General features: G+C 39.5%; 1 protein-coding gene across 1 annotated transcript; it reads right to left on the bottom strand.

Annotated features, from left to right (window-relative positions):
* Positions 1-723: 723 nt before the first annotated feature.
* On the bottom strand, positions 724-23,038 carry PRMT9 (protein arginine methyltransferase 9). Its single transcript, XM_082482850.1, has 14 exons — positions 22,984-23,038; positions 22,546-22,597; positions 21,777-21,989; positions 21,110-21,258; positions 19,623-19,859; positions 18,931-19,098; positions 16,907-17,009; positions 15,626-15,732; positions 11,513-11,705; positions 6,148-6,331; positions 3,374-4,085; positions 1,813-1,966; positions 1,248-1,370; positions 724-1,047 (listed from the first exon to the last, which is right to left on the bottom strand). Exons 3-14 carry the CDS (start codon positions 21,960-21,962, stop codon positions 832-834), a joined length of 2,532 nt encoding a protein of 843 aa, XP_082338976.1. The 5' UTR covers positions 21,963-21,989; positions 22,546-22,597; positions 22,984-23,038; the 3' UTR covers positions 724-831.
* Positions 23,039-27,260: the final 4,222 nt, after the last annotated feature.

The raw sequence follows: 27,260 nt of genomic DNA on the forward strand, positions 1-27,260 counted from the left end.
TCTACACTATACTGTCAGTGCTGTCTGTTCAGAGAAACTTAGCTATAGAAATACCTTGCTAACTGAGGTAGAATCAATGCTGACTAGTCTTCCATTTGGATATAAATTTAATAGAAGGAACTTATTACCTGCATCATACCAAAATGTAATGCTGTAGAAGAGATGCAGAAGTACTGTGGTAACTGATGTAATATTTTATACAACTTTCACACAGACAGAGAGTTCAGGCCCATTATATTACCAAAAATTATTCTCTGAGGGATTCCAAAATGCTTACTAGCTTTACCTTCCACTATACAGCTTGACTTATTCAACAGCACACCTTTACAACTTTTTATAATTGCCTGTGTGCAACACCAGCTTGTGATACCGCAGCCGGAATGGCGTTACCGTCCCTACTACAAGGCTAACATCTCAATACACATCAATAGGATGCTTTGGCAACTGCAAAGTGGAACTACAATTTGAGAAGCAAGGTCTCTGTATTAAAAAGGCACAGTTGTTTGTTTCTGGTACAGGCCTCTGGATGCTTTTTCTTTTAGTACAGATGATCTGGTAGCAAGAGAAGTCTGTCCCCCTGTTGCAGTCACTGCAATAGCTAGCAATTAGGTTTTTGCTGCAGTGAAGACAATACCTCCCCAACTGCTTGGCAAGATACCGTTCCAGTACAAGTTTTGGTCCTTATTAAGTATCTACTATTAAAGCAACAAAACAGCCTTTTTGATCAGTAGACAAAATTTAGACTTTAATATAAATTAACATCAGTGATGTTATAAACAATCAATTTATGCATAGGTCATTAACCACCAATCAGTTTACACATGACATGCTTCACCGTTTAACTGTAATGCTAATATTGCTTTTATGGTGTTGAACATCCAGCACAAGTTCATCTCCAACCTGAACTTGGATGGGCTCATCGAGAACAACTGCAGCTTGTTTCCAGTGCGAGAACTCATCAGATGTATTCAAGCTATGGTCTTCATCTAGATGTATGTGATACCAGAAGGGAATTGCAGTGACTTGGCCAGACTTACAAATTTGTACCTAAAAATATTTAAAATATTAGTTTAATCAGTTACATCCTTTTCAAAGAAGTAAGAAAATAAACCAGTTCAAACCATTTCAAAGATACCTGCAGACAAGTAAATTCTGTATCGAAATTTTCAGCCAAGCTGAGCAATGAACGAGGAGCTCTGCAGAAGAGCAGTTAAGCGCACTTCTAACTTTATGTATACGCAACTCACCTTCACTTCTCTGCTGGAGCTGTTCAACAGAGGGTTCATGAGATCTAGCCTCAAAAGCTCTGCTGGCTTGCTCAAGGGTACACATGGTAATGTAGAGAGATCCAAATACACACGAACGGGGACCTAAAAGTATATACCGTATACTTCAGTCATCAATAGCCATTAAAAGGTGAAAAGTTAAGAGACTATCATAATGCAAAAGTTTCTACGAATTACTGTAATGCATGTAAGAGACAGCAAAAATGCAAAATACACCCTTCTAACACATGACTGTTGGGATACGCGGTGATGAAGGAGATAGTAACAGCACAGTCACTCTTCTGTACAGTAACATTGTATCTTTAATTACTCAGACAAAACTTCTTCCACACCAGTTCTAAAACAAACATTACCCTTTTTAGTTTACCTCAAGGTCCCTGTCAGGTCACATAAACCTCTCTTGATAACTTCAACAGTATGAAAAAGTTTCAGCTCTTCAGTTTTCTTGCAGTTTACACTAAAACCAAACAGCTAGGCAGCTGCAGGCTTTGGAACTGTGCCTAGAAGACACCCAGTAACTTCATACCTTGAACTGGTTGATAAAAGGGGCTATATTAAACCCAAGAGTTGGTTCTGTTCCTTGAACAGCACTCTCCAGTAACAGAGACTCTGATTCTACAAGCATCCCATATACCAACACATACTGTGGGAAAATCTTCCCTCCACTGTGAAGTAAACATCTGTAAAACGAGAGAGATTTCACCCCTAAAGCATATCATTCAACAGTAATGAAAGAACATTAACTACATTTATGAAATGCATACTAGTTCTTCTGAACCAAACTGCTCATAAGCATTTAAGTGTGATCCCATTTGAGCAGACAGCTGTATCATACAAAAAAGGAAAACTTGTCACATAAGACAAACTATGGAATTAAGTAATTTTTTCTCAGTGTTAGTATTGGAATTGGTGGTATTTCAAGATGAAGATAGCGTGATTTATTCATAGCACCAGCATCTAATACTGAAGGACTGGCAGAGATGCAAAATAAAACTGGAAGTCAGGAAGTACATACTGTTGGGGGGCCACTGGTTAAGGAGGCAGCATACCCGTTGGGAAACAAAACCTGGTGGGAATTTAAGTCACCCTTCTCGAAGTGTTTAACTGAAGTTGACAGCAATACTGGAGACAGCATTTTTTTCCTGAAAAAACACCTGAGCCTTGCTTGGTCTCTTGCTACAGAATATCACGCTGCTGAGAGCGGCAACACAATAGCAGCTTTCATTCAGCTTTATATCTAACCCCTCCAGTTCAATAGAGATGGGTTTGGGGCTCCTTCTCCTATAGCAGGCCTCTTTTCATAGGAGTTGGGTATCTAAGTAGTAGGGTATTGGATTTATTTTCATGCCAACAGATTCGAGTCTGCATATGACAAAAGTCAGAGTAATTTCCCATTTGTTCTTACAGCAAATCTTTCCAGTCATCCAAAGGCTTATTCAAAATTTTGAAAAGGTAATGAGCATAAATTGTCTGGAATATTCTGCCATCACTAAACACAAAGATGAACAGAGAAGATTCCCTAGCACCACAAAAGGGGATAAACCCATTTCACGTTTACTTTTTTTGCTATTTCCATTGTTTTATTTCTTTTGCTCTGCATTCCTTCCCACCTCTCCTGCCGAGGGTAACAGCTAGCTTTGTTGCTGCCTCCCTGGCTGTTCTAACACCCTGTGTTTGGCTTTTAGCAGTACAAGTTTGTTCCAACAACAGTTTGACACGTAGATGAATCTGGGTTTTTTTCAACCTTGCAACTAAGAGCTACATCAGCTATTACTAAGATGCTGGCTATCCTGGGAACTTCTGACAGACCAAGCAATAAGATCTTCCATTCATATTCTTGTATACAGAATATAACAAAGTATATGAAGGTGAAATCTTGACACTTTTTTTAAAAGATATATGTGTACACAATGGTCACACCCAGAAACACTCTGAGAGGTTCAATCTGTTCAGAAAACAAGCTTTTTCTGCTCTACAGAAGCAATGTGACAGTAATTTTGTAGCTAGAAGGAACATTTTCAAAAGTTTTCAGATAATTACTGATTCCTAGGAAATCCTTGGAAACTTTTTGTCTATTTATACTGTACCTGGATATTGCAGCCTTTTCCATCACCTCCTGCTGGATTAAACCTGATGTCTCTATAACATCCAAGACAATAATACTCCACAATTTGTCTGATTTGGGTCTTTGTAGCACCACACTTTCATCTTCTAAGTGACTGAGCCAAAACTCTAATGTTTCCTTAGAGAAATGGTTAGCTTCTGAAATTACACTAAGTGCTGCCTGATGCTGTTCTTTCTCAATGGAACTGTAGGCTCTAACTGGTCCAAGTTTGCCTGCTATAACTGGCAGGATGGAGAAGCCTTCAGATACATCTAAAATGTACAAAGGATCAGGAGCCACATCTAGAGAGCTCTTGTTTTGACTCTCGTGGAGGTTCATCCCACTGCCGTGTCCATCAACATCCATGGACTGCAAGTCCTTACTTGGATTTAATGACAACAGCACTTTGCCCATGGCAGCTTTAAAGCATTCATGGTACGGTACGTTGTTCAGCAGGGCTATTTCTGTGGATTCCAACACACACACTTGATCACTGCCATCCTGTTTGTTAGTTGTCTGAAGACCAGCCAAAGCATTACATAATTCAGCCTCATTGCCCAAACTCAGCGTGTCGTCTCTGTCAGTGACGTCCATCCCACACTCTGAAGTCACAGAAGAAATCTTCTGGATCTTCAAGTAGCAGTCTTGGCAGCAAACCTCCATCGTCACAGTATCTCCAGTCTTCACATAATAATCTTGGCAAAACAGCACAAAAAGTCATGTCAGTTACTTTACAGCAAATGTCAGTGAAGCAGCCATACAGCGCTTAAAAAAACACACAACCACCACCACCAAGAAAAGCATTATCTCATTTCTTCATTAGTTGTTACTAGTGTGTATGAAAGAATTGTTCTAGTCTGCAGCTCACAAGCTGAAATCTGCAATTGTGCATTAACATTTGCCTTAAACTGTCCCACACTAGGCAAAATCCATTTATACTCAAAATAAGCCTCTCTATGATAAACAAATATTAGTTTAAGTGTTCTGTCAACAGCAGAGTGGAACGAAAACAGACTGGTGAAGAAATTGCTTTTGCTTTAAAATGCTAAATATTAAATATTTACATTTTAATACCTCCTGTAGACAAAAGTAAATTTGTAGTTACACAGAAAACAATAGCTACAGTTTAGAAAGGGTAATTTATTCAAAATAAATTTTACTGGAACATTTATGGTGTACAGCTCAAGATGGTCTTTGGATACTCTCCGTGTACGTTCTAAGAAAGTAAATCCACTGATACAGACTAGAACTTCAAAACAAAACTCCTATAGTTTGAAAAAACATTTCTTTCAGTGGCAACATAGGCTACAAGAACCTCTTCCCTCTCCAACACTTTAAATTGAACCAGTATATAGCACAGCTGCCCCTACTGTCTATCGATACTAAAATTTGCAGGAGCTGTGGACTCCCTCGAGGGTAGACAGGCCTTATAGCGAGATCTGGATAGACCAGAGAGCTGGGCAATCACCAACTCTAGAAAATTTAACAAGCACAAGTGCTGGATTCTCCACATGGGATGGGGTAATCCCGGTTACACGTACAATTTGGGAGATGAGGGGCTGGAGAGCATCCCTGCAGAAAGTGAGCTGGGGGTTTGGGTGGATGGCAAATTGAGCGTGAGTCAGTGTGCCCTAGCAGCAAAAAGGGCCAACCTTGTCCAGGGTTGCATCAAGAACAGCATCACCAGGCAGCTGAGGGAGGCGATTGTCCCACTCTACACTGCACTGGTGCAGCCCCACCTCAAGTACTGTGTGCAGTTTTGGGTGCCTCAATATAAGAACATCAAACTGTTAAGAGTGTGTTCAGAGGAGGGTGACCAAGATGGTAAAAAGCCTTCAGGCTAAGATTTGGGAGTAGTGGCTGAGGTCACTTGGCTTGTTCAGCTTGGAGAAGAGAAGGCTGACAGGTGCCCTCATCGCATCCTGTAAGTTCCTCATGGTGGGCAACAGAGGGGGAGGTGCTGATCTCCTCTCTCTGGTGACCATTGATAGGATACAAAGAAATGGCATCACGCTGCATCAGGGGAAGTTCAGATTGGACATTAGGAAAAGATTCTTCACTGAGAAGGCTCCCCAGGGAAGCAGTCACAGCACCACGCCTGCCAGTTCAAGGAGCATCTGGACAACACTCTAAGCCATGTGGTTTAGTTTTGGGTAGTCCTGTGAGGAGCAGGGAGTTGGACTCTATGATCCCTATGGGTCCCTTGAGATATTCTAAGATTCTATGAAACAGGAGAATGGAAAATAGGTGAATGGAGAGTAGAAGCTGCTGGAAATGACACTGACACTGTGCATGTCGGGGGAACAGTTGAGTCCAAAATGAAGGTGAGGGGTAGGTGAGAACATTTAGTTTTAGTCTGGGGGCAGCAGCAGCTAGCAATTCCTACCTCACGTCCCCCACCTCCCTTCCACAAGTCACATCTTGACTAAGTAGAGCCAATCAGTAGCCCCACTTTTTGAAGTTGCTCCACAATGCATTTAATTCAGTATAGAAAAAAACCCAACTTAATGAAAAGCATTCTCCCAGATCTTAAGCAGGTCCCTTATCTGCTTCATAGCAGAGCCACACGAACAAGACCTGTGCACTACAGTCCAGAAACACGATTAGGAACCACCTCACACAGCTACTTGCTGTTGAACTTCTCCTAAACCTAAACCTATCTGCTGCCACTTCCTAATCTCCAAGATAACTTAACTAGCTCAAAACCAAAATGAAACCAAGTTAATATACGGCAACAATAAAATTCACAGGACATACCAAGGAGGCCCTGCACAGGATAGACTGCCTGTTCCCAGCAAGTTTCCTCACTGGGACTTGTAGAGAGAGTGTGCTCATCATCAAGCTGTAGTACAAACCACACCACAACAGCATCTAGTATTCCTCCTTCAGTGACTGGCAGGCTGAGCTTCCAGGGCTTTCTAGCTGCAAGGCTTTTCAGCTCCTGACCAAAGTGGAAAGAGAGAAAAAGTGTGAGAGAGTTTCTTTCGATAAATAAAAGATGTTTTTTTAGTATACTAAGTCACTCAAATTTCTGCACCAAAACACAAGGGCACCCAACAGAAACCTGAAGTTAACAAGCTGCTACAATAACAATCATCATTAGTACTCACTAGCATAGGAACTCTCTTCCCACAGGCAAGTGTAGTTTTATGACCATGACCAACCTGCGCCCATCATCCATTAAAGCAAACATACCTACATCTAAGAACGTACATATTTAAAAATGCTGAAAATTGCAAGAAAGGCTTTAGACTGGCAAGGCTTGCCTTATGAGAAGTAATAAAAACAGAGACAGTCTTTTGGGCTGGATTCAAGTCAATACTTAGGCACATGCTTCACTTAAAACCTGTGTTCAATCAGTTCTAGAAATACTGTATGTAAGTGCTGAACACAGGTTTGGAAAAGTCATTACAAAAAATCTCAGTCTAAATATCTTTGAAGATATTTTCTCTGGGCTACAGGCTTTGTGTAAAGCTCAGGCACAATTTCACTACTGGGAAGAACCAAGATTATCCCTAAAGGGATCAAGTTATAAATTCTCCAATACTCCTAAAAAGTTTTGAATATCTAATAGGAATTAGGTCTTCTTCCATGTGCAATTTATTTTCCTCAGCAATTACCTTCTGCTGCCAACATTCACGAACATAAGAGGCCAAGCTCTAACGTAGATAGTTCCAGCATAAGCCAAATACCAGGAGATCACTCACAAGGGACCAAAGATTCTCTTAGTCACAAGTCTTCTACTGAGTAATGTAACAGCCTTCCCTGAACAGTTACCAGCTTCCTGATCTGCTTATGTCAACATTTGTCCTCTCTAAGTTTCAATCTTAAAATACACAGGGCAAAAGAAAAGTTCCACTCTAAGAACATGAGTAGCTCTCACACACTGCTTTTTTAATTTTTCCCTTTTTTATTCTCATTCTGTATTCTCCAAGAGCTGGTCTACCTCTCTTCTCAGAATTAAGAGATGTCTGGACAATGCACATATCAGAATTACTGGATGCTCATACAGTTCATAATGAGATCTCACTGCTCTTCAATAAAAGTACTTTGCTGCTAGTAATTTTTTCCACACACCCTCAACTGCAGGGAAAAGAACACAATAGAGTAGTAAGTTGAAGCCTTGCTGGTGGTAAGCCCCTTGAAGCAAGACAGCAAAAGCACAAGCATGCATCTGTTTCTCAGCTTCTGGTAAATTACAGCTGTTCAGAAGTGTATTTGATATTAAAAATATTCTTCCTGATTATTCCTCAAAAGCAACACACCCAAGGTTCTGATCCACTAGTTTAGTAACTGTAGTGTTACATCCCTATCTTGTGGCACACAACAAACAAAATCTACTTGAAGACAGTTATTTCAGCTTTCTCCACTCTCTACCATGTTGCTTATCCCATATTTATTCCTCATATTTGCCCACTGCATAAACCTTTTTCTATTATTTATGTCAATTACAGACTTTAACAGCTCTGGCACATCAGGATGTCAATTTATCAACCACCGTAGTTAAAGAGACAGCAAAGAAAATAAAGCAATGATGCAGGAATAGGCAGGAAAAAAACAAAATGATGCAATGCCACATATATCATCTGAATGAGAAAAAGATAACTTGCATTAGAAAACAGAAATAGGACTGCAAATAGAAGGGAAAACTACAGAAAGAATGCAGTTATCAAGTTTCCTATCTCTTGATCCAGAATTTCTCAAATATTCCACACAGTAACTTCTCATTAAAATTAGTAAGAGCCAGTATCTGTAATTGTTGGCAAGAGCTCAGCTCCTCTAGGGCCTGAAAGTGAGACTGAGCTTTAATTACTGGCTGCTGAGGTAAACACTCACTTCCACTCCCAGTGGCACTGATCAGCTGCCAGCAAACATACACGCAGGTAGTACATAGCTAGCTGCAAGTGTCTGCAGCCTGTAATTACAGCCACATCTAGTTCCCCTGCCTGGGAGGAACTGAGCTACTGCTGCTGCTAATAATAATAGCAGTAATGAAGTAATCAGCGTAAAACTCAGCTGCCTTCCCCCCCCCCCCCTTTTTTTTTTTTTTAATTTTGACTTCTTATCATCAACTCTCTAATCTGTACTGATGTCTCTGAAGCCTCCTACAACTCAGTTTGAGAAACAGTGTTGTATCATATTTTAAGTCTTTTTCTCAGTTCTGTCAATTTAGGTCTGGATGGTTATTAAAAGCAGAATAAATCACAGAATGGTATAGGTTGGAAAGGACCTTGAAGATCATTGAGTTCCAACCCCCCTGCCATAGGCAGGGACACCTCCCACTAGACCAGGTTGCCCAAGGCCACATCCAGCCTGGCCTTGAACACCTCCAGGGATGGGGCCTCCACAACCTCTCTGGGCAACCTGTTCCAGTGCCTTACCACCCTCAAAGTGAAAAGCTTCTTCCTAATGTTTAATCTGAACCTGCCCTATTCCAGTTTAAAGCCATTCCCCCTCATCCTATCGCTACATGCCCTAGTAAAAAGTCCTTCCCCAGCTCTCCTGTAGGCCCCCTTTAGGTACTAGAAGGCCGCAATAAGATCTCCCCAGAGCCTTCTCTTCTCCAGGCTGAACAGCCCCAGCTCTCTCAGTCTCTCCTCATAGGGGAGGTGCTCCAGCCCTCGGATCATCCTCGTGGCTCTCCTCTGGACACGCTCCAGCAGGTCCATGTCCTTCTTATGTTGGGGACTCCAGAGCTGGATGCAGTACTCCAGGTAGGGTCTCACGAGAGTGGAGTAGAGGGGCAGAACCACCTCCTTTGACCTGCTGGCCACACTTCTGATGCAGCCCAGGATATGGTTGGCCTTCTGGGCTGCAATTGCACACTGCTGGCTCATGTTGAGCTTCTCATCAATCAGCACCCCCAGGTCCTTCTCCTCAGGGCTGCTCTCCAGCCATTCCACGCCAAGCCTGTATTTGTGCTTGGGATTGCCATGACCCAGATGTAAGACCTTGCCCTTGGCCTTGTTGAACTGCATGAGGTTGGCTTGGGCCTACCTCTCCAGCCTGTCCAGGTCCCTCTGGATGGCATCCCTCCCCTCCAGAGTGTCTACCTCGCCAAAGAGCTTGGTATCATCAGCAAACTTGCTGAGGGTGTACTCGACCCCACTGTCCATGTCACTGACAAAGATGTTGAATAGTACAGGCCCCAGCACCAACCCCTGAGGAACGCCACTCATAACTGGTCTCTACTTGGACATCGAGCCGTTGACCACAACTCTTTGAGCGCAACTGTCCAGCCAGTTCTTTATCCACTGGGTGGTCCATTTGTCGAATCCATGTCTCTTCAATTTAGAGACCAGGATATCGCGTGGGACAGTGTCAAACGCTTTGCACAAGTCCAAGTAGATGACATCAGTTGCTCTTCGTAGAAGGTCACCATATTTGTCAGGCATGACTTGCCCTTGGTGAAGCCATGCTGGCTGTCACCAATCACCTCCTTGTTTTCTAATTGCCTCAGCAGAGTTTCCAGGAGGATCTGCTCCATGATCTTGCCAGGCACAGAGGCGAGACTGACTGGCCTGTAGTTCCCTGGGTCTTCCTTGTTTCCCTTTTTGAAAATAGGGGTTATGTTTCCCCTTTTCCAGTCGGCAGGAACCTTGCCAGACCGCCATGCAACATCCCTCTCGTTCTTTGAAACACAAGTTTAGAAAATGGGTCTTTGAAATTACCTTACTAATGCTAAGCGATTTCATATCTGAATTTCCATCTTTAATAGATAATTCTGCTACTGTCTTTAAGTATAGCAGTATTTTTTATTCTAGTAGGAACACAATTTTTCTTTTTTTTTTTTTTTTTTTTTTTTTTTTTTTTTTAACCACACTGACTGAACATCCAGGTGTGGCCATGACAAAAACAAACAGACAAAAAAAAAAATCCAGATTGAAAGTAACCTACCAGTGTTTGGAACTGCCAACATTTACTCAGTGACAAAAGTAACAACAAACAGTAACCATTTATTCCCGAAAATCTAACTGCATTTCTTCCCTCTACCTTTACTTGTCATGACAGGAACATTCCCTTAGTCTAACTGAAGCTTCAAAGGAAGAGTTCTAAAATATGGTTTAAAGAGTAACGCTGTTTTTTACTCTCTAAAATTACCCGTACATGTCTGCCAACAGGCAGATGCTTAAGAGTAGGCATCTCAGATGAGAGCAACTTTCTTATTGATGCTAGAAGCAGAAACAACATTAGGTCACAGAGAGATCGCTCCCAGTAGGATACTGAGGAGCCTTGTCTTATTTCGTTTTTAATCTCAGGATGTCAGACAAGCCAACTAGGAAAAGCTATTGATTCAGAAACACTGCGATTCCTGGCCAAGCAGTAGCCAAGAATAATTTCATTTATATAACAATCTATTTTAAGCTCTGACTCAATGCTAACTCCTCACCACAGGTCAATGAGCATGAAACACACCAGAGATCAGATGTATCATCTTTTTAGCATGCTCAGCTGCAAGTGGCTAAGGTCCTTGCCTTACAGTTCAGGCCTATTTAGTATACGCATACAAACGTATCTTGTGCAAAAGACACAAAACAATGCTACCATATTTTAGAATGCCGTCTTACAGAAATACCATCAGATACCAAAGGAGCTGAAGGGTGGAATCAAACTAGTTGAATAGTATAAGATAATTTCTTCATCTCCCTTCTCTTTGACACTTACTCATCAATGCTTACACACATTTTTATGCCAGATGAAGACAAAAGGGAAAGGATGTATTTTACAAGAGTTTCTTGAATACTCTTTAACTTTAGAGGAATAAACTAAGTCAGCTCCACAACTGCAGAAATCATTTAAGATGGGTCTATTGCATTCCTTATCCCGCTCCCTGCACTGAGGCTGGCAGTTGTCTGATCCTATGGTGAGCTAGTTTAGTTCCCTAAACTATGTCAAACAAAAAACTCCACCTTCAAAAACTCATAGACTATCATCTGATGAATCACATCACCAAACATCCAGACAAGTATCAAAACCAGAAGAAGAGGATTTCAATGCAGCTCTGCCAACTTTGCACTTGTGAACTGTTCTGAAATTGAACCCGGAGAGCAAATAAGATATGGGGCTCTCATTATTCATAAATAGATTACTTATAAAGGACATTAAAAAAAAGAATCATTACCTGCAGATTGTTGAAATCTACTGTCATTACTTGGCAGGGTTCTGTCAGAGGTATGTAACCTCCGGGAATACGACTGAGCTTCTCGGTGGTGTAAGGTTCAACCGTTTCCTCTGAACCAGCAGAAGCGTATGTTGGACTAAAGAACTGTACTGAATTTGACAGGTGCACACCAGCAACTTCTTGCGTTCCCACTCTGGGAATAAAGGAAAAAAAGGTAAGAAATGAAACTTCAAATTAATTTGATCAAAAAACCCAATGAAAAATTATTCCCAGGCTGGCTAAGCATTTTAAAATGCACAGAGTAAGAATAGAAAAAAAACTAATAAATAATAAAACAATTTTTGTGGGTTTTTGTCATGTTCAGAGCAGCTCTAAAGCACAGAAAGTGTACATCACTTTCAAGAATCAGAACTGAATGCTGTCACCAGAAACTGAGAAAAAGCCCAATATGTCCTTTGTAATAGACTTTTGCCCCCTTAAGTACAACTCCGTGAGTCTTGACAGAGAACTAAAAAGAAGAATATACCCAGTGATAATAAGAACAAATGAAGCTTTTCTGCTGCTGCATTACACAGATAATGAAGGTGTTTTTTTCAGGTGAACAGAAGAGTCAGAACAAAGATAGATAGATATGCAATAGGAAAATTAATTTTTGGAGTCTCTTTGACATAAAATTTTCATTTTGCAGTACCTTTATGTATTTATCAAGCACAATCTATGCAGAATTAGGCACTTCTCAGTTTCATAGCCACAAAGAAAAGTCTTAGTGTTGAATTCTTGGTGGAAAAGGCTTTGACAACTCAGAATACACGTATCCTCTCTTGTAAGACAGAAGATCAGTTAGGTTTCTAGAAACAACCTTATACAAAAAGCTCCAAAGAAGAAAGAGTGCTATAACTGCTTTAAAACAATTACTTACATACACTGTCCATCTCTTAGGTTTGAGGACTTAAGATATATTCTCATTTTCAAAGTATGAGTCAGGAAGTTACACGAGACAAGTCTTGCACAAGCTACACTTCAGATTATTTGGAAAAAGTACATTTGTCTGTGAAGGACTTAGTGCTTCCCATTTAAATGACAGCTATCAAGCAAATCTACGTTCTTACAGTGAGATCTAGCACTCAGAAGTTCAAATGACAGCTAGTTAAATTTCTATTTCCAGAACTATTTTTAATACTGAATCACTTTCTCAGGAACATCCCCTCCCTGTAAAAGATCTCCCAACAGCTAACTATGACTAGACAGGCTGTCTGATACTATTCTCATCAGATACAGTCCTCTCCTTGATGCAGAGAAGCTCCCAATCACAGCATCGAATAGGTTGCCTTTTGTCATAACCTGGATTTTTAGGCAAATATATTTTTAGCATTATGCAGAGCTAAAATACAAAAGTGAATCTGACTCCACCTTTGGAGCAGATTCCCTAGCAATGAAAGTATGTGTGTCATATAGAAAGCACAAAGTAGTAGGTATTTCACAATAAACACTAAAAAATACAGCAACATTATCAACAATTGCAATCTGCTCAGTGAAGTAACTTAAATATTTTAACAAGGATGAGAGTTTATTCTCCATTTGAAACTGAGTCCACACATTATTTTAAAAGAAGTACTGCAACTAAAACAGAAGAGCTGCTGTATGAGGCCTATATTGTAGAAGATGTCAGCAGATTATTATATTATCATGAACCCTTCTGGCTTCAATACATAAACACAGAAGCAGAGCCACTTTATTGCCTCTTTTTCTGAGGCCCAATTGACTGAAAATTAAACAGTAAAAAAATCCTGCAACCTGTAATTCTTACAGTGACTTAAATTAGTAAAATAACCCATATTCTGGCATATTTTATTCAAAGTGACTCAATGTAGACATGCTAATGGAGCAGACCTATGTTCTCCTAGAATATTGTTTTACTGTTACATATGACTGTTGAAAGATATCTAGTTCAAACTTGAAAACCAGTATGTAGCATACTCTGGTATCTTAAAAGTTTTGTGGAAGTCTAAGTTTATTCTTAGTAGAACTCAAGTCTTCTCACAAGTTTGTCAGTTCATTTGTTCTTCTGGAAGTAAACACATTTCACGTGGATGTGAAACAACCACTTCAAAGAGAGAGCGATTACTTCAGGAGAAAAGGAGAGCTAACCATAAAAAAAAAAAAAACCACAAAAAACGACTAACATGTTACACAACACCACAGCAGAGTTAGGCCCTATAGCCATTCTAGGCAACACAAGCAATGGGTGCAAACAGCACCAGCTATAGTAAAGAAACATTACGATTATCAGGAAAACAGCAAGTAATAAAGCTACAGTAACAGGTAAACCAGCACAAAACTTCTTGCTAAGTTGGCTTATGTGCACCAAAAATAGAATGACAAGAAAACAGATATGACTTATCTAGAATATTACTATATCCTAGAAAAAAAAAAAAAGAAAATCTAAAACCAGAGCACAAGAAATGCAGCATAACTTAAAAATGCTAAAACAAAGGAACAGAATACAAAGCAGAAGATCAGACCAGACACAGATAGATAACCGTGATGTGCAAGATTATCAAGAGTTAGAGTGAAAGGGGATTCAGCCCCTCAGCAAGATGAATCTGTGTTTGATGATAGATCAAACACACTCTTAAATATACTTCAGAAAAAAACCCTCAGGTATTGATAGATTTATGGGCTCTACAACTACTTGTAACCACTCAAAAAAAAAAAAAAAGTTATGAGGAAGAGCTCAAAGGAACCCTATAATAATTGTACAAGACAGAAACTATGCCAGATGATGTAAAAAGCATGAAAAACCAGATTCTTTCATACTGCTATTTCATTAGGCATCCTGCTTAGAAAAAAAACATCCAAACCCCAAAGTTTTGCTGTAGATCATGAAAACACTTAGGGAAACGTGAGACATGCACATCAGAATAACTCAAAGATATCTGGACAGTTTAAATCTGAGAATAGGCAAGTGTTTTACATAAAGCCTAATGACATTTGTTAAAATAAAATTAAGGCAGGTATTCTTACTGGAGCGAAAAGGGATGTCAAAGTATAAAGTCAGGAAATTTAAAAGTGACATTTTTCTTCTTCTTACAGCATATAATTAATTTATGGCAATCATTTCAGTCCTGCTAGCAACCTGACCTTAAGCTATCCCATTAGATTGTTCAATTAACAATCCATTCTAAAGTTACAATACATTAACTTTCATCTTATTTAAGTTTTGTAAGGACCAGTCAATGCCATGTTTCAAGGCAAAAACCTATTTTCTAATTAATGAATAATTAGCTTCTTCTAAAAGAAAGTTCTTCTATGACCACCTACTATGGGAACTTCTGTCTCTTTCAGGCCATTGTCAAGGTCTACTGCGTTACAAAAATCACTGATTCAGCCTGGCTATTTTTCATCCAGTACACTGAAGCTCCTATAACAGTTTGTGCTTTCTTTAACCTGCAACAAGATTAATCCTAAACAAAGACTTAAAATAGAAGTCCAAACCTCTCGGACAGAGACTGTCTCCATATCATGATACTGTTCTAGAAGATGAGAATAAAAATGAATAGGAAAATAATTGATAGACAGTCAGAACTGGTCTGAGCAAAGAAACCCTACTCTATGCTAGTTCAGAATTAAGCAAGGCACGTATTCAGAAAGATAATGCTAGGTGGAGTTCTAAACACTTAGGCTTTACAAAATCCTGTCCTCATCTTCTGAAAGGGTTAGATCCAGCAGCTATGCATGGAGCCGATTATAAAGAGGGTAAAATGAGGATAAGGGCTAAGTGTTAATCCAAGAACCTCCAATGCAGAAATTGAGAAGCAATTGTACTATTAAGGAATTACATTTCTTTAAGCGTTAAAGGCATGTATTTCAGCCAAGTTTCTGATGAAGCAATCCAGAAAGTCTGAACCACAAAGCGGGAAGGGGAAGTGGAGGGGGGGAAGAGCCTGGAAAAGAGGTGGGGAGGGTGAGAACAGAAATTTGTTTAGTGAAAACATATAATGAGCCATTTGAAAAACACAGAGAACAGTAAATGAAAAATCCTCAATCTAAACCACTGGTCTCTCTTCCCAAATAACAAATATGGGTTGAAACTGTGCTAGAGTTTAAACATACCTGTGATGTCTACGTATCTCTTTGCATTCCACTGCCATCCCAAATATTGTAGCACCTGCAGGAATGACTCTGCCATAGTCTCCGATACCGACATCCTGATTTTTAGGCTGTGAAAAACAGGAATAACTACACACAATTGAGATAGTGACCTATTTCCACCATCGCTGCAAAGCCTAGGTTACATATTAAAAAGCTGTTGAACATTGCAGTCAAAACATCAGTAAGTTCTTAGTGACAATTAAAGTTTCTGGTCTTTGTCATTTGAGTCAACCATTAAAGCTGTTTCTTAAATACTGTGTTTCAATATATCCACGCATCAGCTTTACTTTTCAGTCTACTGCTTCCTCTGTATCTCTAAGTTTTTTTTAATTTGTATTCTGTTAGAATATATTGAAACATTTGAGGACATTCCTATACTTAACACTAGAGGTCATCAGTTTCAGTTAAATACAATACAAGAAGCTTTCAGCCAGATAAAGACTTTTTTTAAAAAAAATTAGTTGTAATCAATACAACATCAAAATAAAATAGAAGTCCTTCTATTTCATAAGACCTAATGGAGGTTAACCCATGTAAGATTCCTTGTCATATTATTTTGCTTAATGTCTATCTAAAATGCAAAATACATACAGTAAATTTCAATTCCCAGTGGAATTGTTCAGTCTTCCAAAAAAGTTCAAAATTAGCAAAAATAAATTAAGAGCATAAGCATATGACATATTTACCAAACTATAATTGACTGTTCCCTAGTATTATGATGAGAAATAATTCTACCATAACTCAACATTTTCTGCTTAGACTGACATGACTTTCTGCTACTGGTGTCTCAAAGTGATGAGGTTGCAGTCAAACTTGCAGGAAAATAGTGCTTTTAAAAAATACACAAATCCCTTTGGTGTTACTTACAAAGAGGGAAAAAAAAATAAGAAAAAAAAAAAAAAGGAATAAGCAGTGATCAAGAGTGAACCATCTCTGTATACTGGAAGGTTACATCATGGAAACAGGTAATCCAAGTACCTGTCTACTGAGAACACGAGCTCAGAGAATTACAACGTATGCAGCTGCCTCATTGCCTTTGACCAAAATCAGATTCATAGAACAAACTCGGACCACTCATTTTTAAAATATCTACAGGTATAAAATATTTACAAGACAGTTGTTCTTCATTCATGCATGCTTGTGAATGTGTGCACATGTGCACACGCACACACATATATATGCACAAATATATATCAAACAAAACACAAATCCCATTTATAAACACGTACCCACATGACCTACCTTTGGTTGTAAAAGTAGATGTTCCCAAGCATGTATCAAGCTCTCCACAATTCCTTCTCCAAATAAGCCAGCATCGACTGTTTCTGTGACAACCAGGGAAACTCTAGATAAGAAAAAGGAAACCATGAAACAACCTATAACACACATTCCTGTTAACAATCTTTCTTTTAAAGAAAAAAGCCCACCACACCAAAATGAGCTCAGAGTAAAACTTTTATCAGTGTTCTGAAGTTTCAATAAAGATAGATAATTTAATTCTTCCAAAAAATGACTTGTTTTGAATTGTTGTTAGAAGTTATTCACTGTGCAGCTAGAAGAATAAATATTGAGCAAGAGTTTACCATAAAGCTTCTTGTTCAGCATTTATAAATAAATTGTGTGGGAAGAATCTAGCCAAAACAGGAAGATGTTTCAGCCTGGGAACACAGCCAGTGATTCTGCAGAATATGTATTTTGTCTGAATCTTGTGCTAGAGTATACAGCCATGTATCTGTGTTAAAAAGGAATTTAAAAAAAAACCAACTCTATAACGAAAGCACAATAAGATCACTATGCAGACTAACGGACACTAAAATCCTAAATACTTTGTATTTAAACCAAAAAAACACATGGCATGATAAGACATTTCCAGAACAGTAACAATTTATTCCTGACAGATGACATCCAGTAACTCATCATATACACTAAGAGGATACACATGATCAGTTACTGCAGCTCAGCTGACACAATTAGACAAGGCCTGACTGGCATACTAAACTATGGGAGCTTCATCACTTCAGATTATGAGCCTGTACCATCACCAGACACTTTACTAGATGTTAGCGATTCAAAGCAAAACGGATTACTTCCTTCTCACGTCTAATCTGCATGCCTAGCAGCAATGAGCTGAAGTGATAAGCCAGTCCTTCACATATACCAAACAAAAATCCCCTCAGATTTCTACCCGCTAAAAATTTACAGATCCTCCGGAAGAACCCCTGCTGAATAGGGCAGTGAGCAAGAAGAAGCAGGGTAGCATAAGCCTAGATCACATATACCAAAAGCTGTAATGCCAATCAAATTCCCATTTGCCAAGAGCAATTTCAAGCTGCTGATCTGTCCCAGTAGCCCTTACTATGCTTTAGAAGACAATATTTAATATTGGGAAAAAAAAGCTACTTAATTTTCCAAAGTACAAGGATCTCTGCTACACAGACAGGTGGGCAGCTGCATATATACAAAGAAAAAGCTCAACACAAACACAAAACCCTATTCTCACAGGACAAATTGCAACACCCTCCCACTGAATTTTACTCCAATATCCAAACCCACACTGAAAGCCCTACAGATGCCTGCCATGACAGGGTGCCGACATTCATAGCTAGAGTCAGCCCAGCCTCCACCAGCCTTCCAGATACAAACAAGCAGAAGCCAACGCACATGATGTGGCACCTTCTCGCTTCCAAACACAGTAGCACTCTTCTTAAGGGACACAGGGGAGGGGAAGAGAGGGGAGGGGAGGTTTTCCCTCACTCCCTGATCAGAAGAGGCATACAATCTGCAATTTCTGATCTCTCTGACAAACACAGAAGTTGACATGGAGTTGCAGGTGTGTGGTATGTCCCAGAAACATTCTTCCTTTGCAGGCCCTATTACATACTTCCACCCTACTTATGGGCTGCAGAAGTAAGCCAAAAGTTGTTAAGTATAAAACTGTGTTAAAACAACTTTTATGACATAATCTAATTCCTCATTTCCTGTTGCTGCAATATAATTGCACATGCCCCAAAGCTCCCACTATCAAAGAATTAAACTCCTTGATTTATGACATTGTTGATCTACCATAGAAATCAGCATGGTCTAAAAAAGATATTATATCATTTCTGCACTGCTCTATAGAAACATAAAACATCCAGAGAACCTTCTCACATTATGGTTAATATCATAGGCAAAGTTATTTCCTGTTTAGGTCACAGGGTATTTTCTATTTTCTTGAAATTAAGAGCAAATTAAAAATAATATCACAACAGAGCACAATAACGTACCTTTCAGGTATGTGCTTTGGAATTTCTATATCAAGGGACTTCAAATGCAGAAGTTTGATCTCTCTTTCCATATTATTTGCTGCCACCACATCACAGGCAAGTTCATACATGGTTTTTGATAATTCACAAGCATAGACAAAAGATGCTCCTGCCTTTTTTGCAAACATACTGAAAAACAAAAATCAGTGCTTTTTCCCTCCAGTTTAAATCATTTTAGGTAAAGCATGACCAGATACTGAGTGTTCTTAAGTTCTATTTCTGCATCTGCTTTATATTTCTGAGAAAACAGTTAAAGTCTAAAAGTCATCTAATCTCTCTTGTGCGAACACTGATATCCCATAAATGGATATCCTCTTGATATGCTATCCCCCCCTCAAAAAAGTAAATACAGGTAGCATAAGGATACTCCACAGCTATGCTAAATCCACTCTTTATACTATAGCATTTTCATTAATTAACTATCTACACAAAAAGCATTTGCATAAAAAAAAAGGGGGGTTTCAAAAAATACTACTAGACACTAACCTCCAGACTCAAGGATTCCTGAAAGCTTTGTTTCCTTTAAGTTTTAAGTTAAAGTCCTTTAAGTCAATAAAGGCATGGAAGTACATAATTTTTTTTAATAGACACAAAATTTTGTTAGACAAACATGTTTCTATTCAGTTCGTGTTAAATATGCACTTATGACACACCTCAAGATTCCCGTTCCTGTTCCAATATCAAGGACAGATTTGCACCCTGAGTGGATAGCATTCTCAATTGCTTTTAGGTAAGTGAGATTCCTCTTGGTATCGTTGAGCATGATGAAGTGCCAACGCTCCACAAGCCAGTTTGCAACACGGTAAAAATTCTCCTTTGCATCAGCAAAGTCCGGGTTAAGCTTCACTGCTTTATGGAAATATCCAGCTGCTTCATCTCTAAAGCCCATTCTAATAGTAAGAATGACAAATAAATAGAAAGCATGCATTCAGCTGCCAAGTATCTGTAAACATCTGCAGACCTATAAAGAGGTCTTATATGAGTTAAAAGACAATGGAAATATTTTGCATTAGTTAGAAGGATTATCTTTAGAAACACTGCTATTACCTTATGAAAAAGAATGATTTACAGCTCTACATCAAATCACTTTAAAATGCAAAGATAGTAAAAAAATACCATTGTGCCCACCAGTCTTCATCTACTACTACATCCTTTGACAAACTAGTACAGGTTTTACAAAAACTTGCTGCAACACTGTGACAGCAGAAACTCTGCAATCCAGTCTCACAGATTTTCAAGTCAAGAAAATTCTATGAAACCCAAAATCATTCTGGAACATACTGTAAACCAACCAAGTTTTGAGTTGCCTGTGCTTGCATTAAGCGGCAATTCTGAGGCTACACTGTGAACTTGAAGCAGGTTTTTATGATACCTATAGCATATTCTCAAATCAGACAGCACTGAAAAAAACCCAGAATCTATGGAATGCAAGAAACATGTAAATTTTAATACAGTGCAAGGAGAGTTTTTCCTTAAAACAAACAAAATAATCAAAAAAAAGCAAACCTAATCAAAATTATCTGGATCCCTATGATTTCAGTCTTAAAATTCTAGTCTCAAAATTCCAGTCTCAGAAGATCTTAGAGCCCTTAGCAACAGCAAAGCACCATGTTTTGCACTGTTTGGAGAAAGCAGGAAAAGAATGCTTTACACTAATAAAAGCATAAGTTCAAATCATTTAAGAACAGTCCTACACAGTACAGCACGTACAACCAGCTTCTTCACTTCACTATGTGATCTCAACAAGGACCAGAATTAAAAGACAGTTTTCAAGGATCTAACAGGAAAGAAAGGAAGAACTTCAAATATTTTAGGTTAACCACAACTAGAGCTGACACAGCAATTCTAAACAATTTTGGTCTCTCTTTTGTTTAGTAATTCCTTAAGAAATTATTAGAAAATATTTGAAGGCAGTGCTTTTACTTTTTTTTTTTTACTTTTGCTGTGACTATCAACATTTATTTTAGCATTGGCTACTCTTTGAAAGATCTGAAGTTCAACGGTACACGCTATACAGCATTATGCACATGCTTGCATTTACTTAAGTACATTTAACATGCTCTGCTGAATTGGGTATTGTTTATTAACATAAAATACTAAATGCGAACCTTACAAAAAACAAATATACATTACTACAAACCTGAAAAGATGTTCTCCCATACTATTACATATCACTTCATCATTTGGATACAGTTCAAGTGCTTGCTCATAACAGTTAAAGAGATCTTGAATCCGTGCCAGAGAATCTAGTTCTTCTGCCCACTTGAAGAGAGTAAACTGAAACGTTTCCTAGAAAATAAAACACATACCACTGAGTTGCTCGCAGTTACCAGAATTAGGGAACTGAGCCCTGAGGTATTCTGACATGCACTCGAACACCCTCATTTCCTTAAGCAGCAGCATACAATTTTTTGCTATCATCCCAATCACTTGCTCACTTGAAGAATCAGAAAAAAAGCTCTCAGATATCCACACAGAGTATCATCACCCAGCAGAGTATACTAAGAGCCTGTGCATATATTAATGCATGCTATACTACAAGCCAAAACTAACAAGGCCCTATTTTTATTAAACTTATTTGACACACGCAGACAAGAGAAAAGTGTATCAATTCCATTCTCATAGGCATACACAGCTTATTAAACAAGTTACTGGCTGTCTCCATTACTATTGTTTTCTGCTTTTATTTTGAAGACTGAATTGGAAAATCAGTTACATACAACAAATCACAAGCACAAAAACCATCAGGAAGCCTCAAAAAGAATACAGTAAATAAAATTGTTTCAAGTAATTCAAAGAGCACTCACTTTGAGACTAGTTTTTAACTCAGGAGCTAGATTTAGTACCAGGAGATAGTGAGCATATGCAGTTCCAAAATCCTGGTCCTCCAGGCAATGCTGTGCACTCTGCAAAGACCTGGAAACCAACTCCCGCCTGCCGGCTTCCCGACCTCCTCTATGGTTACAATGAAATTTAGCGTTGGAGTTGGGCATTCTGAAGGACGTAAATACTTGCTCTTCCTAAAATAGAAAAAAAAAGTTGCGTATATTGCAGGCCAAAAAGGTTGCACACAAAGCTAACGGATCAAACAACATTTTAATTTTCACTGGCATCAGTAAGTACATCCTCAGTCCCCCCAAATCTTAAGCATTCAAAAACATGTTCATCTTTATGCCATTAATAATTCCATTAACTTTAAAATGAGTGTTCACCATTCAGAAAGCATCACATTTACGTTAGACCTGGTCCTGGAAACAGGTTACACCTCTTTGCTTTTTAAAATCAGTTTTTGTTATACATATTTTAGCATGTCTCTGACCAAATAGTTTTGTACATTCACACGCTCATAAGTTCCATAATCAACCACAAAATCTGCAGGTTAAAACTTTTCCATCTCAACAACAGTATTTTCAAAAAACAAAGACTCCCAGAAAAAGAGCTAAGGAGCTCACACAGTTTATTTTACATACGGCAATGTAACTATTTTTGCCCTTAAGAAAACGTTAAGGAATTAACAGAATAAATATGCACCTTTTTATAACTGCCACGGTTACCACTTTAGCTTTTAATGCTTACCTACATTAGAGTGCCTGATACCGCCTTCAGGGTTTTCAGATGTATCCTGAAGCTGAAGAAAACGAACGTTACATGGAGAGGGAGTGCAGGGAACACAGAACCATCACAACTAAGCTTTTTGTTTGTTTGTTTGTTTAAAAAAAACACCAAACACCAGCCACATCTCAAGTGAGCACCAGTAACTTACACAGGGGCACGCAAAACCAGAGAGGGCCGAACAAACCTGCCTGCGGTAGGGATTTGGGGGCCCGGGGGCAGAGAGAACGAGGGGGCTGGCTCCGACCGGCGGGAAAGCCTCGCAGGCCGCACTACCTCCAGACAGGGCCCCGCTGACGGGGCGAGCCCCAGGGCCGCTGCCCCGGCGCAGGGAAAGCAGCGGAGCCGGGTGGGCCTCCCCTGTGGCCAGGCCAGAGCGCCGGGCGCTCTCGGGGCCATCACCTGCTCAACGCGGAACGCTGCTCCCGGTCAGCCGACGCGCACGCTGAGGGCCGCCGCCATCTTACTGCCGGGCGGAAGCCAACACGCATGCGCAGAGCGGCAGGCGCCGCAGCGAGCGGCCGCAGGTGCCTTCCCGCGCTGTGGGCGGGCGGCCCCTGAGGGGACGGCCTGTGGCCGGGCCCGCCACCTCCCCGCCGGCCTCGGGGGCGGTCGGCGCCACGCCGCCATCGAGCCCTCTGCCCTCGCTGAGGTAATCGGTACGGCAGGCTGCTGCCAGCAGGGCCGGACCCCGCTCACCTCCCACACACACCCCCCGCCAGCGGGAGGTCCGCGTCTCTTTAACGGAGGTGTTCTGGGACCGTGAGGCCTAACGCGGGATTGCGCACAGCAAACAAAGCAAACCCCAACAACATTTTGCTTAATCTTTATTTCTGTTCAAGAGGTGAACAGATTTTTTTTTTTTTTTTGTGAACAGAAATGTCTGTCTTGTGACAAAAGGTATTGTCCTGTCCTCCTTCCCCGACCCCGTCCCCCCAAGCTTTTTTCTACAGTTTTAAGGTGTGGACATTTGACTTATTTTATCTTTTATTTGCTTAAAGGAACAGCTGAGATTTACACGTTTAAGAACCAAGAAAAAAATAAAATGTCAGAAACTAGTAATACAGGAAAGCTAATGCTTTGAAAGGTGACAAGAAGGAGGCGCTATACAATGAGAAGAAAATTGATTATTGGTAAGTAAAAGGTTTGAGAAAAGTACAGACAAAACTTCATGTAATTCTATGTAAGAGGGAGGAAGTCTACAAACGTTTCGAGAGAAGTGACCCACGGGAAAAATGCTAGTTTAATTTGTTACTTTTCAGGTGAAACATGGTGAATTGGCTAGAAACTTCTTACCATTTCTTCATATTTATATGCACAGGTGGAATAAAGGTATTTTAATTTTCCATGTTCTTTCTCTGTCCACATCCAATCTTTTACAGCTGGCAATTCAGCTCATACAAACAGGACTGGGAGTGACCCACAGTAATGCTAAATCAGTCCCCCGCCGTTCAATGCTGTTCAGACCTGCTCTACCAATAAGAACTACCACCTTAAATATTTACCAGATCTAGTGCAAGAACTGCATGCTGTGCAGGCACTGCCCTAGCATTCCTAAAATTTAATTTTAATTCCGCTGTTGTTAAGTCCCAAGAATGACAACTGAGGACAATGTTCACACCACCTAGTTTTAAGTTATAAACAAGTCCTAGTTGTCTTGGACCTTTGACTAACAACTCTGCTCTGCAGCAACAGAGATTGCAAGGAGCAAAATTCAGAGCTTTGCTCCACATCTCTGGTCCCTTATCTCCCTCCCTCCCATGCCTACAACTCCACTTACCTTCTTTGTGGAGCCTGGCAGGCTGCCTGCTCCAGGGGACAACCACATGCAGGGCTCTGGGGCGCAGATCTTTTCTAAAATAAGGCAGAGTTCATTTGGTCTTGTCCTACTTCTGGGACAAGAACAGGCCGTGGCATTGTTTGCTAATTATGAAATGTTTGGAAGCTGTTCATCTTTACTTTCCTTCTCTAAAGCATGAATGCAGCTCGTCCAGGCTTTTACAGCTGTGGATACCGTACATGCCTTCACTTTTGAGAAATGAGTTCTACTTGAAAATGTCAGGCCAACATTTTGAACAAGATGAAAATAGCACATATGGAGGGGGAACGTGAGTCTAAATGAATACAGTGGCAGTTAAGCTGTAATCCATGGCAAACTTAATTACTATTCTACATAGTAATTCTATGTAAGAGGGCGGAAGTTTACAAACGTTTTGAGACAAGTGACCCAAAGGAAAAAAATGAGAACAGGTGACCTGGACAACATTAGAATCAACTTCTGATAGAGGAAAGACAGCCTAGAAAAACATAAAATAAGAACTGGTAAAGCACTTGAGCTGGATAAAATCCATGAGGATGTGCAAATACTAGTGTCAGAAAGTATAAAATATTTTATATCTGAACTGAGCTCTAAAGGAGGATGTACAATCTTGTTAAATCAACTGGTATCAACAAGCACCCAAGCCTTCCTTCAGTTTTGAAAGAAAAGCTATGAATTTTAAATCAGTTACAGATGGGGAACAAGCTTCTCTGAATTTAGTTTAATTATGCTTCCCAGCTAGAGGATGATAGTGTGGGGAAAAAGAAAATATTAGCACCTGTGGGATATGGAGAAAGAGAGAAAAAACTCCACAAAGTACAGGCAATTATGCCCCCTAGACAGTGAGGTGTAACAGGAACTGGACTGTACCAAATACAGTAATGAGACAGTATCTCTGTAGCTCCATGATTCTCCAAACTTGTTCAGCTGTATTTTCTTTTAGTTTTTGGTCAGAACAAATGCCAGATGGATAGCATAAATGCTTTATGGTGCCTATTTTTAAGCATAAATCAAGTAGTACTGTGTACTAATTTGACCCATTTGTGGGAGAAGATTACTAAAAAGTGTCAGTATAAAATCCTCACAGTTCGCAAGATTCAGTTTGGTTGAAAGGCTGGGGAGGATATTTGTTAATCTCATACTCACAAATTTTTAATGGGACACTTCAGAAAGAAAAAATGGCCGCAGAATATGATGTTTGCAACACTGAAAAAGCATACGGCTGCGTACTAAAATATGTTGTTGGGTAAAGCTTCTGCTGTAAAGGAGTGCCAGAAAGGAATGCCCATCTTATCAGATATAGACATGATTGCCATAATAATCATCAAATTGGTTGACAGTAGAATAAATAATGTTGGTCTGCATCGTGGGTGGTCACAGGTTAGTCTGCTTCTATTTGCACTCTAGACAGATGAGAGGGAGCACGCAGCCTAGATGTACCTCACATATGCATAAGGCCCCTAACATCTTGCAAGCCAACAGTGATGGCAGTCACAAATAAGATGGGAATTAGAAGGAAACTCTATAACTCAGGGCTAAGCTAAACATTCAATTTTTTTTTTTTTTTAATTTGAATGCAAGCAACTCCACACAATGCATGCATTACTTTACAACACTTCAGTGGAATTATAATAGGGAAATTACAGTAACTATAAACAAGCATGAAAAATATTATTGTAATTTTAATCCTGAAGACAACTACAGGACAAAGTAAACAAGCTATTAATTGAAGGAATACTTATTCTTGAAATGCTGCTCCAGTAATCTAAACAGAGATAAGGATTATTTGTTATTTCTTTAATGTGTTGGTTGTTTTTTTTTTTTTAATTCTTTTTAAAGAGTTTTGAGTAGCACGGTAACTTCTCAGTTAAATAATATTAGAAAATAAATATCACAGCAGATAATGGGATCTAGCAGGTGGGACATCTGGCTGAAAGGCTGAATGTTCAAGGTCTGCTCTCAATAGCACCTCCTGCCCTGCTGTGATTGCAAACAAGTCACCTGTGTTTTTAAGTAGTGGCTGATTTGGACTTTGGATTTAAGACTGCTTTCAGGAACTATGATTACTCATGAGCCTTCATATCAAGCCCCCTCTGCCCACCCTTTTCTTAACACAACTGTGTTTTCTTATTTTCCTCATCTGCATGAACAATGAGGATATTATCTTTGCCTTTGATCTCGAAATTCTATGCTGACTCACTTGAGCTCAGCGACCGCTGTTGGGTGGGTAACACATACCCTCAGTCTGGTTTCTGAAGCGGACTCTGAAGTGGATAGTTATTAAAAAACCCTAAATGTTTGCAAAATTATATCCTACCTGATACACTGACTGTACAAACAGGAGTAATCTTAAATGAGATTCCTGAAGTGCCCACCTGTTTTCATATGTGATTTCTGCAGGTTGGTGCCTGGGGTTGCACAGAGGAAGGCTGATAGTAATGCTGCCATCTGTTTTCATCTCAGTCATTTCTAGAGATCTTAGGTGCTACTTTTTAAGAGAAAGATGAAAGTAGCTTTTTTTTTTTCTTTATAACCTAAATTATATCCAAAAAAGACAGCTCTATTTTGTTTCTCTGGCCAATGCAGACTAGGCTGGCCCAACAATAATATATTTAAATTAATAGAAAAGCTCATTGCTTCAAAAGGAGCAGAAACTAACACTAAATTTGCCAAAATACAGAAAATGAAATAATTTAAGTTAGTCTCAAAGAAGACACCCAGACATACATTCATGACTAAAATATATAACCCCCAATCACCTAGAAAAGTCCCACCAAATCCACAGAATTACAACTAATTTAGAAATACAAGTATAATTATAAGCCTTTTCTGTTGTCTTCATGAGTTTCCTATAACATTC

The sequence above is a fragment of the Vanellus vanellus genome, assembly GCF_965231255.1.
Source record: "Vanellus vanellus genome assembly, chromosome: 4".
NCBI lineage: Eukaryota > Metazoa > Chordata > Aves > Charadriiformes > Charadriidae > Vanellus > Vanellus vanellus.